This window comes from Anomaloglossus baeobatrachus, chromosome 9, assembly GCF_048569485.1.
Source record: "Anomaloglossus baeobatrachus isolate aAnoBae1 chromosome 9, aAnoBae1.hap1, whole genome shotgun sequence".
NCBI lineage: Eukaryota > Metazoa > Chordata > Amphibia > Anura > Aromobatidae > Anomaloglossus > Anomaloglossus baeobatrachus.
Window position 1 is genome coordinate 33,660,675 of NC_134361.1, and position 17,166 is coordinate 33,677,840.

General features: G+C 45.5%; 1 protein-coding gene across 4 annotated transcripts in view; it reads left to right on the plus strand.

Moving 5' to 3' along the window:
- Window positions 1-17,166, plus strand: part of ACTN4 (actinin alpha 4) — a 113,242-nt gene that overhangs the window by 66,973 nt on the left and 29,103 nt on the right. For 2 of the 4 annotated variants that reach the window (XM_075323501.1, XM_075323503.1), the window contains exons 2-12: window positions 3,295-3,409; window positions 3,522-3,641; window positions 4,136-4,222; window positions 4,308-4,395; window positions 6,905-6,983; window positions 7,080-7,161; window positions 8,412-8,497; window positions 12,009-12,101; window positions 12,393-12,623; window positions 12,884-13,031; window positions 13,148-13,298. In XM_075323501.1, coding sequence (XP_075179616.1) covers window positions 3,295-3,409; window positions 3,522-3,641; window positions 4,136-4,222; window positions 4,308-4,395; window positions 6,905-6,983; window positions 7,080-7,161; window positions 8,412-8,497; window positions 12,009-12,101; window positions 12,393-12,623; window positions 12,884-13,031; window positions 13,148-13,298 — 1,280 coding nt within the window. Of the gene's footprint in view, window positions 1-3,294; window positions 3,410-3,521; window positions 3,642-4,135; window positions 4,223-4,307; window positions 4,396-6,904; window positions 6,984-7,079; window positions 7,162-8,000; window positions 8,087-8,411; window positions 8,498-12,008; window positions 12,102-12,392; window positions 12,624-12,883; window positions 13,032-13,147; window positions 13,299-17,166 lie in introns of all 4 variants that reach the window. The other 2 variants (XM_075323505.1, XM_075323502.1) reach the window with 1 other exon arrangement.

A 17,166-nucleotide genomic window follows, 5' to 3' on the forward strand; every position in this document is an offset into this window, starting at 1 on the left:
ATGGGGGCCCCAGGATATGACCCAGAATGTTTTTCTTCCTAGAGGTCCCGTGACTGTCACCCACCCTTGTCTCTGCCCAGCTGGCATGTCTTGGGTGGTGCCCGTATCATGAGGTTATTCTTTCCATGCCTTGCACGGATTTAGCGACCTTTCTACTCATTCTTGCCATACACCATATTGTGAATCATTTATTCTCCCGGGCCCGGGGATCCAGTGTAATAATTTACCCAGCAGTTCACATTGTGACATCTTACAAAGTAACATAAGCATTTATGGCACGTAGTAAAGGCTGAGTCTGCCACCTTGAATTAGGTGCCAGAGGGACCCGCCCCAGGCTGATGCCGCAGGTTTCAATGATACTCTTATTTGTAGACCGGATCATTGTAAAGACTTATAGGTTTATATAAATTAGGTTTACTTGTGGAATATAAATAAGTAGAGGATTTTACAGAATATCTAGCACTTTAACTTCCGAGTTGAATGCAAGTCTTAGGCTATGTGCGCACGTGTGCGTATTTCATGCAGTTGCGCTGCGTTCTGCACCACAACGTAACTGCATGCGTCCTACGTCCCCAGCATAATCTATGAAGATTGTGCATGAGATGTGCGCACGTGGCATATTAGAGCGCAGCGATTCGGCTGCTGCCCAAAGCGTGCATTCTAAGAAGTGACATGTCACTTTTCGTGCGCTTTGCATGCTGTCTATAGGGAGAGGCAGCATGCAGAGCGCACGAATTCTGCAGGCACCAGGCGCTTCAGAACAGAGCTTTTCAGCTGCGCTCTGAAGCGGACCTTTTGTGTGTGGTGCAGAGCTCACACGTGCGCACATAGCCTTAGAGACGCATTGTATTCGGCAATATATTCCGGTTACACCACCCCAAACAGCCAAACGATGGGTGAAGTCTCATTAGGTATTTTACATGGCTGCATATGTTGCATTGACTCTTAGCTTAAAGGGAACCTGTCACCAGTTTTATGGCCTATAAGCTGCGGCCACCACCAGTGGGCTCTTATATACAGCATTCTAATGTATACAAGAGCGCAGGCCGCGCTGTAGAACATAAACACTTGATAATACTCACCTAGAAGGTCGCTCCGGTGCTGTCTGGCCAGATGGGTGGTGCTGTTCTCCAGGACCGGCACCTCCTCTTTCGGCCATCTTGGCCCTCCGTCTTCTGAAGCCAGCATGCATGACGCGTCTACGTCATACACACTCGCCGTCACTGAGGTCCTGCGCAGGTGCTCTACAATACTTTGATCTGCCCTGAGCAGGGCAGATCACAGTGCGCCTGCGCAGGACCTCAGTGCCGGCGAGTGTGTATGACGTAGACGCGTCATGCACGCCGGCTTCAAAAGACGGAGGACCAAGATGGCCGAAAGAGGAAGCGCCACCCATCTGACCAGACAGCACCGGAGCGACCTTCTAGGTAAGTATTATAAAGTGGTTTTTTTTTATGTTCTAGAGTTCTACATAGCGGCCTGGGCTCTTATATACAGCATGTTAGAATGCTGTATATAAGAGCCCACTGGTGGTGGCTGCAGCTTATAGGCCATAAAACTGGTGACAGGTTCCCTTTAAGATCCTGCCGCTCCCTTTATATCGCCAGCATTTTGCAGTATGTTATGTCATTGGAGCCGTTGTGTCTACGGTTGCCGGTACAGTCCGTTTTGACACCCTATTGTTAGAAGTGAATTGGAAAGAAGTTCTGGGTTTTTTTTTTTTTTTTTAATGCCTCTGTCTTCACTAGCTGACAGTCAAATACTCATTTTGTCCATGGAGGCCTCATGGCTCAGCCCCCAAAAGGCCCAATCCATTTGTCTTCCAGGGAGGATAAGTTGCTGTCAAATGCCCCTGGCAGCAACTTATGTTCCCTGGAAGACAAATGGATTGGGCCTTTGGGGGCTGAGCCACGAGGCCTCCATAGACCAGAGGCAGCTGAGTCTTTCAAAAATTGTTGTGTTCAACCCGCTTTTCTCAGTGTATGTAGGTATTTTTGTGTACACCTAAAGGGATACAGTCTCCCTCACATCCCGGGATATTTCACGGTTCTTATTGCAGCTTCACTGTATCGCGGTAACCGTCGGGGGGTTGGAGGAGCGGGGTCACAGGAGGCAGGGGCAGTGCGGCGGGTGTCCAAGATGGTTGCTGCGTGTGCTAGCAGGAACAGTCGGTGGTGCTTCAAAGATGTGGCGCGTGCGCAGATTGAGCTTTCGCTTTCGGCTTTTATGATGAACAGAACTCATCTGCGCATGCGCCACCTCCCGACGCCATTTTCATTAAGTCTTCTGCTGGGAAGATCAATGGGCCGGAGGCGGTGCGTGCGCAGATGAGATCTTGAGCTGAGAGCTGTGTACGCGCTGACTCTGTTGGCTATTATGTGAAGCCCGCACCGCTGATGTCTTCAGGATGGCCCCTGCCTCCTGTCACCGTTCACCACCACCGCCCAGTAAGCTAGATTCGGCTTATAAGACTCGCTTCTCATTTTCCTCTCAAATTTTTTGGGAGGTTAAATGTGTCTTTATAATCTGAAAAATACTGGTAAATAGTAAAGTAAATATAACTCCGCTACTTTGCAGATTTTCACCTATGGGGGGGTCTCTAGAACGTAATTCCCGCGATAGGTGAGGGATCACGCTGTCCCCGTCTTGGTAAATATTCTGCTCGTAGTTGATGACTTTTGAGACCACTGTCGATCCATCAGTCGTATGCTGGCCACCAGTCCATTCATTGTCTATGGGATCAATTCAGTTGAGTGCGTGCAATGCTGTGTAGTGTATATTCATCAGTCCCATGAGCTATAATGGGAGCAGTGGTGTTCGTGGCCTTTTTCTATCGGTGGTCACAGCTCATTATTGCCGCTTATTCGGTCTGCAACAGTAGGAATAACCAAGTGATTATGTATCTTAAGTACACATTAGACTGATATCATACGAAATTGCTGATATCGACGGCCTAACATATGGGAAACCGTGACAGATAATTTTTAGGGGGGATGTGTCATGGCTGATTTTGGACTGATCCCTTGGTTCTCTGATAGATATGTTCCCTCATAGAGAATACAGCAGCGTTTAGTGCTACAAGCGCTCGTGAGTATGGGACGTGATCGCTGCTGGGCTGTGTAAAGTGTATGGGGGCTTTAGATTTCGTAACTCGTGAAGTGAGTGATCAGTCCGACCTCTCGGCCCTTCATGATGGTCGTTTTCAGCTGCTTCTTGTGTTATATTTTTATGCTCCGTCCTCGTAGGCCTCTCTCGTTACCTGGAAGTTGATTGTTCTGTGTCTTCTCCCCGCAGACGTTCACAGCTTGGTGTAACTCCCATCTGAGGAAAGCGGGCACTCAGATCGAGAACATAGATGAGGATTTCCGAGATGGCTTAAAACTCATGTTACTCCTGGAAGTTATTTCAGGTGAGGTGTAAAATGTAACATGTCGTCTGGTCTGAGCGCAGCAGAGGCGAGGGGCAGCGGGGCCGCCAGTAAGGAGGGAGCAACTTAAATTTTTCATTCGCCTTCACTTTAGGGGAGCGTCTTCAAAAACCAGAGCGGGGAAAGATGAGAGTCCACAAGATCAATAATGTCAATAAAGCCTTGGATTTCATCGCAAGTAAAGGCGTGAAGCTGGTCTCCATCGGTGCTGAAGGTAGGCAGCAGCGCCTTGCATCCCTCAGTCTTTCTTACACAGCATTATGTTTCACTTAAAGCACCAGTCCGGCATGCTTGCATTTTTCAATGCTGGAGTGGCACTTTAAATGTAACCCTCCTCCCCCAGTCATGTACTCCCCTTCCAGCGGATTCACCTTTGACAAACCACGGCGCCATCTTGTGCCCATAAATGGTGACTGGCCGGAAGTCATAAGTTTCATCACAAGTTTTCAATACAAGTTTAAGAGCCAGAACGAGGCTCTCATAGACTTGTATTGAAGAGTGACCTCCAGCTCCACAAAACACTGGAGCTGCAGCTGGTTGCAAATTGCAGAGATTGACCAGAAAGACAGCAATAGAAGGTGAAGCCGCCCCTGGAAGGTCAGTATAATACAGGGGGCATGGGACTTACAGTTACAGCAACACTCCAGAAGTGCAATAAAAAAAACCCGCTATATTGGTGCTTTAATGTCTTATTTTCTTCCCTTCTAGAAATTGTGGATGGAAATACCAAGATGACTTTAGGAATGATCTGGACCATTATTCTTCGCTTCGCCATTCAGGACATCTCTATAGAAGGTAAGTGTTCCAAAAAAATGTAAGTATTTGACTATATCATCAATTCTTTGTTCCAGTCTCATATTGAACTTTTTAATCTCCTCAGAAACTTCTGCAAAGGAAGGATTACTGCTCTGGTGTCAGCGGAAGACCGCGCCTTATAAGAATGTCAATGTACAGAACTTCCACATCAGGTGACGCTCTGCACAAATATGAAAGTCTGTGGACCTGGGGTGTCGGGGCATAACATAGATTCTGAGAGCCATAATGTTTTGGGGGGTTTTAGGTTTTTTGTTTGTTTTTTTTCTTTCTTTCGTTGGTGTTGAAAGAAAAGCTGTAGTTTTTATATTTTGTTCCATACAACCTTCGTGATATGTAGACTAGACTATATAGAATATATGATGTAGGTGAAGTGACCAAAAAATAGCGATCTATCAGTTTTATTTTTATTTTGACGTCCCCCTCCAAATTTATGGGATTAGTGGTCCTCAGATATGTCATTCAGTATGTTGAATTTAAGATTTCGACACTTAGGTTTTGAGAAAAGGCCGGTGTCTTAAATTTGTATGTTATATAGTTTAAGATCTGTTTAGTGACCCCCTACTTTTTTTTTTTTTTTTTTCCTCCTCTTCTGTCGCCTTAATGCACTTTGAATGTGGGTTCTCTTGGTCACTTTGTACAATAACCCTGCAATGCTGTTGTATTGTATGTATAGATCACCGATCAGGCAGAATTGAGTTTGCCGTTTTTCAATGGATTTTCTTGGGAAATTCAATTTGCAGAGAAATGTATTCTCTTCAACTTTACTGTCCTTTATTATGGTTTGGGATCTGTACAGACTCAAGAGCATTATAAACGTCATATGTAAAATATTAAAAAAAAAAAAAAAAAAAAAATGCTTATACTCCTCCCGCCCCACTGCCCGACAGTCAACCATCTATCTGTTCCTTGGCACATCTATTGATCCCTGTTGCAAGCGCTGAAATATCCCTGGCCTCTCAGACGGAACCCAGACTTCAGCTCTGATAAGGACTGGGAAGGTATCTGCTTGGTCATACAGACGTGCTAGTATTATCTTTGCGGAAAGTAACCCATTTCTTGACCTGTATCACATCTATGAATCCTGTCCTGACCAGAGAACTAATCCTTTGAACTAACCACATCATAAGGAGCTACAGTATATCGCAAAAGTAGAGTACACCCCTCACATTTTATTAAATATTTTATTATATCTTTTCATGGGACAACATTGCAGATCTAACCATGTGATACAATGTACAGTGTCAGTGTGCAGCTTGTATAACAGAGTAAATTTGGTGCCCTCGAAGTAACTCAACACACAGCCATTAATGTCTAAACCACTGGCAACAAAAGTGAGTACACCCCTAAGTGAAGATGGCCTTATTGTGCCCAATTGGTCATTTTCCCTCCCTGGTGTGATGTGACTCATTAGTGTTACAAGCTCTCGGGTATGAATGGGGAGCAGGTGTGCCACATTTGGTGTTATCGCTCACAAACTCTCTCATACTAGTTACTAGAAGATCATCATGAATCCTCATGGCAAATAATTCTGAGGATCTGAAAAAAAAAAAAATTGTTGCTCTACATAAAGATGGCTGAGGCTATAAGAAGATTGCCAGCACCCTGAATCTGAGCTGTAGCACAGTGGCCAAGACCATATAGAGGTTTAACAAGACAGGATCCACTCAGAACAGTCCTCGCCCTGACAGACAAAAGAGACTAAGTGCATGAACTCAGCGTCATCTCCAGAGGTCGTCTTTTCAAAATGGACATATGAGTGCTGCCATTGCTGCTAAGTGTGTGTGTGTGTGTGTGTGTGTGTGTGTGTGTGTGTGTGTGTGTGTGTGTGTTTTCCCCCTGTCAGTGCTCAGACCATACGCGTGTGTGGTCCCCCTGTCAGTGCTCAGACCATACCCTGCATCATATTGGTCTGCATGGCTGTCGTCCCAGAAGGAAGCCTCTTATAAAGTTGATGCACAAGAAAGCCACAGTTTTCTGAAGTCAAGCGACAAAAATCAGATTACTGGTGCCATGTCCTGTGGTCTGACGAAATCAAGATAAACGTATTTGGCTTAAATGGTGTTTAAAAGTTTGTGGCAGCCACCAGGTGAGGAGGATAAAGACGAGTGTGTCCTGCCTACAGTCAGGCATGGTGGTGGTGGGTCATGGTTTGGAGCAGCTTAAGTGCTGTTGGCTGCGGCGAGAGAGTTCATTGAAGGAACCATGAATGCCAACGTGTCCTGTGATATACTGAAGGAGAGCATGATCTCTTCCCTTCATATTCCAACATAACAACCCCAAACACCTCCAAGACGACCACTGACTTACTAAAGAAACTGAGAGTAAAGGTGCTGGACTGGCCAAGCATCTCCAGACCTAAACCCTATCTATGGAGCATCTGTCAGGCCTCCTCACATGGAAGGTCTCTAACGTCCACCAGCTCCATGATGTCGTCAAAAAACAAACCTGTGAGGGGTGTACTCACTTTTGTGATAGTGTATGTCACTTGTGGTCATTAGACTGAATCTGAACATTGCGGTTTAACATGACTGCAGACACACCTGTAATATGATTTTTTTTTTTTTTTTTTTAAACTGGCCTTTACTACAGTTTCTGTGTGTAAAGCCCACGTCGCCTATGATTGCCGTATCCCAACTAACCCTCTATTCTCTTGTTTTACAGCTGGAAGGATGGCCTTGCCTTCAATGCCTTGATTCACAGACACAGGCCTGAACTCATAGAATATGATAAACTGAGAAAAGTAAGCCGATATTAGTAACACAGACCTCATTCCTATATAGATCTAAGGTTTGTTTATTTTCTTATACATGGTCTTCTTCATTCCTACCTTTTTTAGGATGACCCAGTCACTAACCTGAACAATGCCTTTGAGGTGGCTGAGAAGTATCTAGATATTCCTAAGATGTTGGATGCTGAAGGTACGTAACGCAAGCTGTGGTCTTCTAAGTTAAAGCAGCAGTCCAGCATTTGTTTTGCCTATAGTGCAACATAGGATATGAGCTAGTAATTTAGAGGCTCTTATGTATGATTCTTGTAAATGTTTCACGTCTCCTGGCTTTACAGAAGGGTCAGTCTCATCAGGTGGCACTTTCATCTACTGATAGTTCGGTGATGTAGGCAAAATTGGCCATGTGTAAGGCTCAAGTCCTATATGATGCAGCTACAGGCCGTCTCCTCTGCCTGCCTCCTGCTTGTGATGGGTATCTCCATATGAGCTCATACAAGCAGGAGGCAGAGAGAACAGTATGAAGCTGAATGTCATATATTTTTAGGGAATGTGAGATGATGTTTATATATATATCTCTCTGTGGCCAATCACAATTTTAGTGCAATTTCTATATGAAGCAGACATGATATCTTCTGCAGCTATGGGATTGTACAGACAGCAATAAGTCAGCGGGTAACGCGGAGGTCTGACTCGTGTTTCATAGAATATTACTGATCTTTTATCATTACACATGCAAAAAAAATGTTGGAGTGCTTCTTTAATTTCTAAGACATGACAATGCACACATGAACTCTTGTTTTGGTGTTTTTTGTTTTATTTTCTGTAATCCAGTCCACAGATACAGACCAGCATTTTATCTAACACAACTTTGTCTACCAGTGATCGCCAGCCAGTGATTCTTGGATATTTCTTTTCCCCGTCTTCTAACATTTACTGTATGACTTTTATTGTCCCTAATGGTCTCCTCCTTTGAAGACCCCTGGATATTGACCACTTGCATTTGTTTGATCATATTTCCTTTGTTTACAGACATAGTGGGCACCGCTCGTCCTGACGAGAAGGCCATCATGACATACGTGTCCTCTTTCTACCACGCCTTCTCAGGAGCCCAGAAGGTAGTGTTTGGGGCGACCGCAGCGCCCCCACCTGTCCCCTCTCTCGCTCTTTCTCTCTTCCGCATGCCTAATACGCTTCTCTTGCAGCTGCGCGGCATGTTGTCACCTCCGTGCCAGGAATTATGGAGCTTGGCTGTTGTAATTACCGTCATTAGGAGTTCATTAACTCTGGAAACATAATGAGCCTACTCCCAGCTTATCATTCCTGGCACGGACAAGAGGGCAGAGAGGTGCAGATCTGGGACGGGAAGCCCTTAGCCCGGCTCCTGGCTTGGTCCTGCACCACCTCACCCGGCACTTGTCCTTTTCTTTCCTCTCTGCACAGATATTGTGGGCACTCTCAGGCCTGATGAGAAGGCCATAATGACCTACGTTTCCTGCTTCTACCACGCTTTCTCTGGTGCTCAGAAGGTGAGCTTCTGCTGGCATTTCTTACCTGGGTGGTTCCTCTATCCTGATCTTGTTTCTGGAGGTCGTCACCTCAGCATCACTGCCTTCTTAACCACTAAACACCTTAAGAAACTGCTGCTGCCTCCTATTGTTCTCCATGCAAGTGGCCTTCCAGTAACTGCATTTTACTGCTTCTGCCGGTCAGATGACCAATCAATTAAGGGTATGTGCGCACGTTGCTTTTTACCTGCTTTTTACCTGCTTTTTTGCTGCTTTTTCTTCTGCGCTGTTTAATGCCAAAATGGATGTGTTCTTCTATTCAAGCAAAGTCTATGGGAATTTGGGTTTCTTGTTCACACTATGTTGTTCAAAATGCTGCCTTTTTGTGGCAGAACTTTGGTCAAAAACTCAGCTTTGCAGTGCAAAACCCAAATGGCAAAAACAATTGACATGTTGCTTCTTTGAAAAGCTGAGTTTTTGACCAAAGTTCTGCCACAAAAAGGCAGCATTTTGAACAACATAGTGTGAACAAGAAACCCAAATTCCCATAGACTTTGCTTGAATAGAAGAACACATCCATTTTGGCATTAAACAGCGCAGAAGAAAAAGCAGCAAAAAAGCAGGTAAAAAGCAGGTAAAAAGCAACGTGCGCACATACCCTAAGGGTTTGGTTTTTTTTTTCAATAGTCTTCCATGATCAGTGATTTACAGACGCTCATGATGATGCCCATTCACATCAGCGGCTGGTGATTGACTATGGAATGGAGAGCCCTGGGTGTTTTTTTTTGTTTTTGGTTTTTTTGGGGTTTTTTTTGTGTAGAATATAATTTTTTTTGGGCCCTTTTGGTATCAGTTTGTTGCATCTTACATTCACACACTTTTTTTTTTTTTTTCTCAACCTCCATCCAAGAGCCTTTTCTTTTCCCCCCATCAACATCACCAGGGGCTTTTTTTTTTTCCATTTTTATGTGGGACAAGTGATAGTTTTGTATACCATTCACCTTAGTAGAGAATTTCATGAAAAACCGGGAAGAAAAAAAATATCAACGTGGGGAGAGATGGTAGGATAAAACACAAAAATATATATTTTTTTATATATATATATATATATATATATATATATATATATATATATATATATATATAATATACGATTTATGGCATTTTATTAAATTATTAAAATAAAATGATAAATTGAAATATATAAATTTATATATTATAAAATGTATAAATATATAATTTTATATAAAATATAAATAATTTAAAATTATTACAATATAAAATTTATTCTACAGACCCGTACGATTATGATACCAAACATGTTTAGTACGTGGATGTTCTTTAATATATACTACTCACAAAAAGTTTGGGATATTTGGCTTTCGGGTGAAATTTCAGGATGATCCTAATATGCCCTCCAACCTTTTCAGGTGACCTTCTCTAATCTTCTGAATGCACATGTCCAGTTGTTCACTTGCTGTTCTCTAACAAGGAGCTTAATTGCAAAATTCACAGCAGGTGTTTGATCCATGAATCACCCAATACATTTTGAGGGTTCAGTTAGAGTTGGTATTAAACCGTCGTCCTCATCAGGTTGTTCACATTTTGACATCATGAGACCAAGACGACGCCTAACAATTGATCAGCAGCACCGCGCCATTGTGAGGATTTAAGCATGATGTCCTCAGATGGAAGTGGCCACTGAGCTCAGAGTGTCACCAGCAGGTTGTACAGAGACTGAAAGCGTCACAGAAAGGCAGAGAAGTTGATATCCTTTGGCCACATCCCACGCTGATGACAGCTTCTTTATGCACAATGTCCTTCAAAACCAGCAGTGTGGTCTGCCTGCTAGAGGTACCTGACCACACTATCAGACACAGGCGTCATCTATGCTGGACGAGGGACCAGTGGCCTCACTGCTTTTCACTGATGAAAGTTAATTCATGCAAAGCAGAAATGATGGCCGCCAACGATGTTGGAGACGTTAAGGAGAGCACTATGGGTCAGCCACTGTTGTCACCAGACGAGCCTTTGGTGGTGTTAGTCAGTAGAGAGCGGCCCACTGTGGGAATGGTACAGTGACTGTCCCTACTACTGGAATAACCGAATTACTGCAGTCATTGTGCCTCTTGTATGAACAATACCGGCCTAATCTCATCTTCATGGACGACAATGGTCCAGCTCATCGAGGTCACATCATTAGGCAACGGCTGCCAGAGACTGGGGAACCTCAAATGGAGCGGCAACACTTTCTCCAGACCTGAATCCCATAGAAAACCTATGGGATCAGCTGAGACACTCTGTACCCCAGAACCTCAATGACCTGAGGACCGCCCTTCAACAAGTGGGGTGCCATGCCTTCTCAGACAATAACTCCACTTGTGACCAGCAGGAGGCGTCATTGTCAGTTGTAATTGATGCTGAAGGCCACATGACAAGTTGAGACACTAACATTTTTGGGTTTGTACCCACAACTGTTGGCTTTTGTCTCACTAGATTGTTTAAGATGAGGAAATCACCATTGCTGCCTGTACCTAATGCCTGACTTTCATGGTAACGTATCAGTGTACCGTGAACCTTTTTAACGTTTTACATACACTTCACCCAAAAGCTAAATATTCCAAACTTTGAGTAGTGATATATAATAAATATATATTAATAATTATATAATATATTACTAATAATAAACATATATTAATATATATAAATATATATATATTATATTATTATATTATATTCTATTAATATATATATATATATATTATATATATATATATATATATATATATATATATATATATATATATATAATAATATATAATTTTCACGTCCTAGAAAGGGGTCCTGATGTGCTTGAAGGAGCTTAGGAACTGAGATCTCTCTTCGTGTAGCAGATACCGGCTATATTATATAGCCAACATCTGCCTCTACCACAGCTGTTAACTATATAAAGGTCACTGACTATCAATAACAGCAATATTTAAAGGGAATGCTTGCCTATTCAACCATAACTGGAGCTCCATAGGAGTCAGAGATCTTTCACTTTATACCACAATACTGTGGGATTGCCATTTACAATGAGTAATCAAATCCCAGAAAGGGAGTAAAAATTTGGAGGGAAAAAAGTGAAAAAAAATAAATATATAAATAAATTATCTATTTTTTGAGCAATAAATATATGAAGATGCAACTTTTTTAATTCTATTTTTTATTTCTTTTTTCCAGTTTGTTTTATTCCTTTACGGGACTGGGGTCATTAGTATATAATGAAATGTAACTTTCTGACAAGGTGCCTGGCAGCCACAGGTCGGGGTTCATAAGATTACCAAGATGGCCTCCTCCTCCAATGGGCGCAGATGCACATAGTATTATGGCTGCCAGATCTGCACTAATTATTAGTGATGGTGATGATTTTTTTTTTTTTTTTTTGAAGGGTGACAGTAGTTTATGAACTTAACTCATTTACATTTAGCACTTTGTCAAATCCCTCTTGTCTTTTCCAACTCTCTAAACAATGTGTCCTCCTTTTTAGGCCGAGACGGCGGCCAACAGAATATTGAAAGTCCTGGCCGTGAATCAAGAAAACGAGCATCTGATGGAAGATTACGAGAGGCTGGCCAGTGATGTGAGTCCTTCACGTCTCGTTGGTTTTCTAAAGTTGACCTCTCCATGTCCTCGTTGTCCTAAATCTGCTCTGTAAAGCTCGGCATGGTGTAATTTTGCCCAGACCCCCTCGCGAATCCTACAGTTATGGTGTATACCAGTGATATTACGAGATGGGAATACCCTTGTTTCACATCAGGGAACAAGAGTTTCCTAAATTTCCCAGCATTTTTTTCTCCCCCATTTTTGGTTTAATCTTTATCCGTTTGCTGCCTGTATATTCTCTGTAAGTAAAACCTCCTTCTCCTTGTAGCTCTTGGAATGGATTCACCGCACAATCCCATGGTTGGAAGATCGTCAGCCGGAGAAGACCATGAATGATATGCAGCAAAAACTTGAAGATTTCCGTGACTATCGCCGCGTGCACAAACCCCCAAAGGTCCAGGAGAAATGTCAGCTGGAGATAAACTTTAACACCTTACAGACCAAGCTGAGGCTCAGTAACAGGCCGGCCTTTATGCCTTCTGAGGGGAAGATGGTATCGGTGAGTGTCAGGGTGGTATCGTACAATAATATATACTGGGAACATGTCAGTTTGCCTCAGGTATCGCAATGAGAGCTGTCTCACTTCCCACTGGTGTTGCACATACTTATTAATTATGCGTGGCACTGCACCTCAGATGAATGCAATGAAGCTGCAGTAACGCACACAGTCTGTGGCGCTGGAAGGAAGCGGGTTGAATTTTGACAATCCTAGAAAACACCTTTTTAAATACTACATTAAAATGTGTCTTCTAATTTTAGGACATTAATAACGGCTGGCAGCATTTGGAGCAGTCTGAAAAGGGTTACGAAGAATGGCTCCTAAATGAAATCCGTAGGTTAGAAAGGCTGGACCACTTGGCTGAGAAATTCCGCCAGAAAGCCTTAATACACGAAGCCTGGACTGATGGTGAGTATTGTGACCGTAGGCCGGAGTAATGGAAACTTGCCATGATTATAGAAAAACCTGCTAAATGGGGAGGAGGGGGAGAAAGGCATCACTTCTGAATTTCCTCCTCTTAACAGGCAAAGAGGCCATGTTGACGCAAAAGGACTACGAGACCGCCACTCTTGCAGAAATCAAGGCTCTCCTTAGAAAGCATGAGGCCTTTGAGAGCGACCTGGCGGCCCACCAGGACAGGGTGGAGCAAATTGCGGCCATCGCACAGGAGCTGAAGTAAGTTATCTTGAGAATTTTTTTTGCCCCCTTTTTTAAAGGGGGGGGGGGTTCTCATCATAAATGAGTACAATTGAAAAATGCCAGTAAAAATAAGCAAGTTTGCAATTTACCTCTTCTATTCATTTTTAGACAGATTTGGATCTCTCATTTTGGAGATTTTTAATTGAATAGTGTGCTATGTTGTCGGCCAGCTCTGCAATCGATCAGAGGTCACCAGCTTCTGAGGCAGAGAGTGCAGCGTTTACAACCTCCTTTCTATGGAGCTTGGAAGTCCTGCTCTGAAGGTCACTGGATCAATCCAAATTTAGGATCACTGCACTCTTCAATGTTTCCCATCGAGGAGTAAGGTGACCCTGAATTTGGCTGGATCCAGTCAGCTTGAGAGGAGCACTTACAAGCTCCATAGAAAGAAGGTTGTAAATGCTGCACACGCTGCCTGAGAAACTGGTGACCGCTGAGCGATTGCGGAGGTTATTCTGACCATTGGTGGAACAATACTGCTGGTCCAAATTGTCACGTCATTCAGGGGCACCACCCAACCCCAGATATAAAGCAGGGGAGCAGTTCCTTGCTGAACACAGAGCAGAAGAACAATCCTTTTAAGTCAAAACTAATTAAACACAAGGTATTGGATGATTATCAATGAGGCCCTCTATCGTGGGGAGACGCTGGGCCCCTGAAATATATCCAGTGATGTCAGTAGTTGTACAATCTGGTACGATTTTGTATAACTATGGATGCTGCTGGGTGATTTGTATGTTTTGGAAGCTTTTGACTGATGGGAATCTCCTGATACCAAGCACAAGGCTTTATGTACCGTATTTTTCGTTTCTTTGTCGCTCTATTGGGAGACCCAGACAATTGGGGGTATAGGCTATGCCTCCGGAGGCCGCACAAAGTATTACACTCAAAAGTGTTAAGCCCCTCCCCTTCTGCCTATACACCCCCCGTGCTCCCACGGGCTCCTCAGTTTTTTGCTTTGTGCGAAGGTCAGACACGCACGCACAGCTCCACAGATTGGTCAGCAGCAGCTGCTGACTATGTCGGTTGGAAGAAAAGTGGGCCCATATAGGGCCCCCAGCATGCTCCCTTCTCACCCCACTCTTGTCGGCGGTGTTGTTAAGGTTGAGGTATCCATTGCGGGTACAGAGGCTGGAGCCCACATGCTGTTTTCCTTCCCCATCCCCCTCAGGGCTCTGGGTGAAGTGGGATCCTATCGGTCTCCAGGCACTGAGACCGTGCTTCATCCACAACTCCTGTGGAGCCTGCTGGATAGGAGCCGGGTACAGTTCAGGGACATGGCCCTGCTACGTGAAGGTACTCTGTATCCCTGTGGGGACCGCGCACGGCAACACCTCAGCTTTGCTGGGTGTGCTAGTGCACCGGGGACCGCGGCGCTGACCGGGTTAAACTGTGCCATTACACACTCAGCGTCGCTGAGTGTGTTTATATGTAGGGGCTACCGCGCTAACCGCCGCTGCCATGGGAAACTGCGGCGCGGCTGGGACTTGTAGTTCGCCGGGGACTTCGGCGTCGGCTGCGCTTTTACGACGGCCACGCGTATACTCGAGTCCCCGGCTTGCTTGCGGCCTAGTTTCCCTTTCTCCCGCCCTCAGCCCTGACAGGCAGGGGAAGGGCGGGACGCTGCACGGAACGAGCAGCACTGAGGGCTGGAGTATGATTTCCATACTCCACACCCCTCACTGTGCACAGTGTGAGCACCTCGGCCACGCCCACGGCTCCCTCCTCTCGTCAGGACGCCGCAGCCATTCCTGTCAGCTCCTCCGACGCTGCAGAGAGGGATTAACCCTGGGAGACCCAGACACGGTCTCTGGTGGCCTCATAACCGCTTTAGGCGGATGGTAAGCAGCACCTGTGGTGCTAGCCCCATGGTGCTGTAGTGTATTGATACATTATTTGTTTATAGTATATATTTTACACTGTATGAGCACAGTTCATTCTGGCTATATACCCTAGTGTGTTACTCAGGGAAAACAATAGCATGGCGCCCACAAAAGGCAGGGGTGCCAAAGCACAGGCTTATTATGCTGCCTGCGTCGCTTGTACGACCCAGCTGCCGGCAGGTCCCACTGACCCTCATTGTGTGCAATGTTCGGCCCTGTGACACTTCTTCAGCCAGGGCCTCTGCTAAGAGGGGCCCAGGGGGAGCCACCTGTTGACACTGTCCTAGTGATGGGGACGGAGTTTGCAAAACTCTGAGACTATGACTAAGATACTAGAAGCCTTGCAGTCCAGGCCGGTATCTCAGCAAAGGGACTCTGTTGAATCATTGTTCCCTGGCCCCCCTCAGTTGGACCAACAATGTCCTCCCGGGGTATCTCATACATCCCAGACTGAGGGTTCTGACTTAGACCCCAGCCCCAGACCGACTAAGCGGGCTCGCTTAGAATTTCCCTCGACATCATATTGTTCAGGGTCTCAGCGGGGGGAATCTCTGGTTGATGATGCGGAGACAGCTGATCAGGATTCTGATCCTGAGGCCGCTCTCAATCTTAATACTCCAGACGGGGACGCCATAGTGAACGTTCTTATTGCGTCCATCGATCAAATGCTGGATATTTCTCCCTCAGCTCCTCCGGCGGAGGAGTCAGCTTCTCTTACACCGAGTATGTTTCTGGACCACTCTGATTTCAGAGAGGCAGTCCAGATTCATCATGCTTGTCCAGATAAGCGGTTTTCTAAGCGCCTTAAGGATACACGTTATCCTTTTCCCCCTGACGTGGTTAAAGGTTGGACTCAGTGTCCCAAAGTGGATCCTCCAATCTCCAGACTGGCGGCTAGATCCATACTTGCAGTGGAAGAGGGGGCCTCGCTCAAGGATGCCACTGACAGGCAGATGGAGCTCTGGTTGAAATCCATCTATGAAGCTATCGGAGCTTCTTTTGCCCCAGCATTCGCAGCCGTATGGGCGCTACAAGCTATCTCAGCAGGTCAAGCGCAAATTGAAGCAGCCACATGCACGGCCGCGCCACAAGTGGCATCCATTACCACCCAGACCTCGGCAATTGCGTCTTACGCTATTATTGCTGTCCTGGACTCTGCGAGCCGTACGGCGGTCGCGGCCGCCAATTCGGTGGTACTCCGCAGGACCTTGTGGCTACGGGAATGGAAGGCAGATTTTGCTTCCAAAAAAGCGCTTAACCAGTTTGCCAATTTCTGGCGACAGGCTGTTTGGCGAGCGTCTGGATGAAATCATCACACAATCCAAGGGAAAGGATACATCCTTACCCCAGTCCAAACAGGACATACCCCAACAGAGGAGAGGGCAGTCGAGGTTTCGGTCCTTTCAGGGCGGGGCAGGTCCCAATTCTCCTCGTCCAAAAGGTCTCAGAAAGAACAAAGGAACTCTGATGCATGGCGGTCTAAGTCACGTCCTTAAAAGGCCACCGGAGGCGCCGCTAACAAAGCGGCTTCCTCATGACTTCGACCTCCTCTAGTAGCATCCTCGGTCGGTGGCAGGCTCTCCCGCTTTTGCGACACCTGGCTGCCACAAATAAAAGACCGCTGGGTGAGAGACATTCTGTCTCACGGTTACAAGATTGAGTTCACCTCTCGTCCCCCGACTCGATTCTTCAGGTCATTCCCGCCTCCCTAGCGAGCCGAGGCTCTTCTGCAGGCGCTGTGCACTCTGAAGGCAGAAGGAGTGGTGATCCCGGTTCCTCTTCAGCAACTGAGCCACGGTTTTTACTCCATCTTGTTTGTGGTCCCAAAGGAGGACGGGTCTTTCCGCCCAGTCCTGGACCTGAAACTGCTCAACAAACATGTAAAACCAGGCGGTTCCGGATGGAATCCCTCCGCTCCGTCATCGCCTCAATGTACCAAGGAGATTTCCTTGCATCGATCG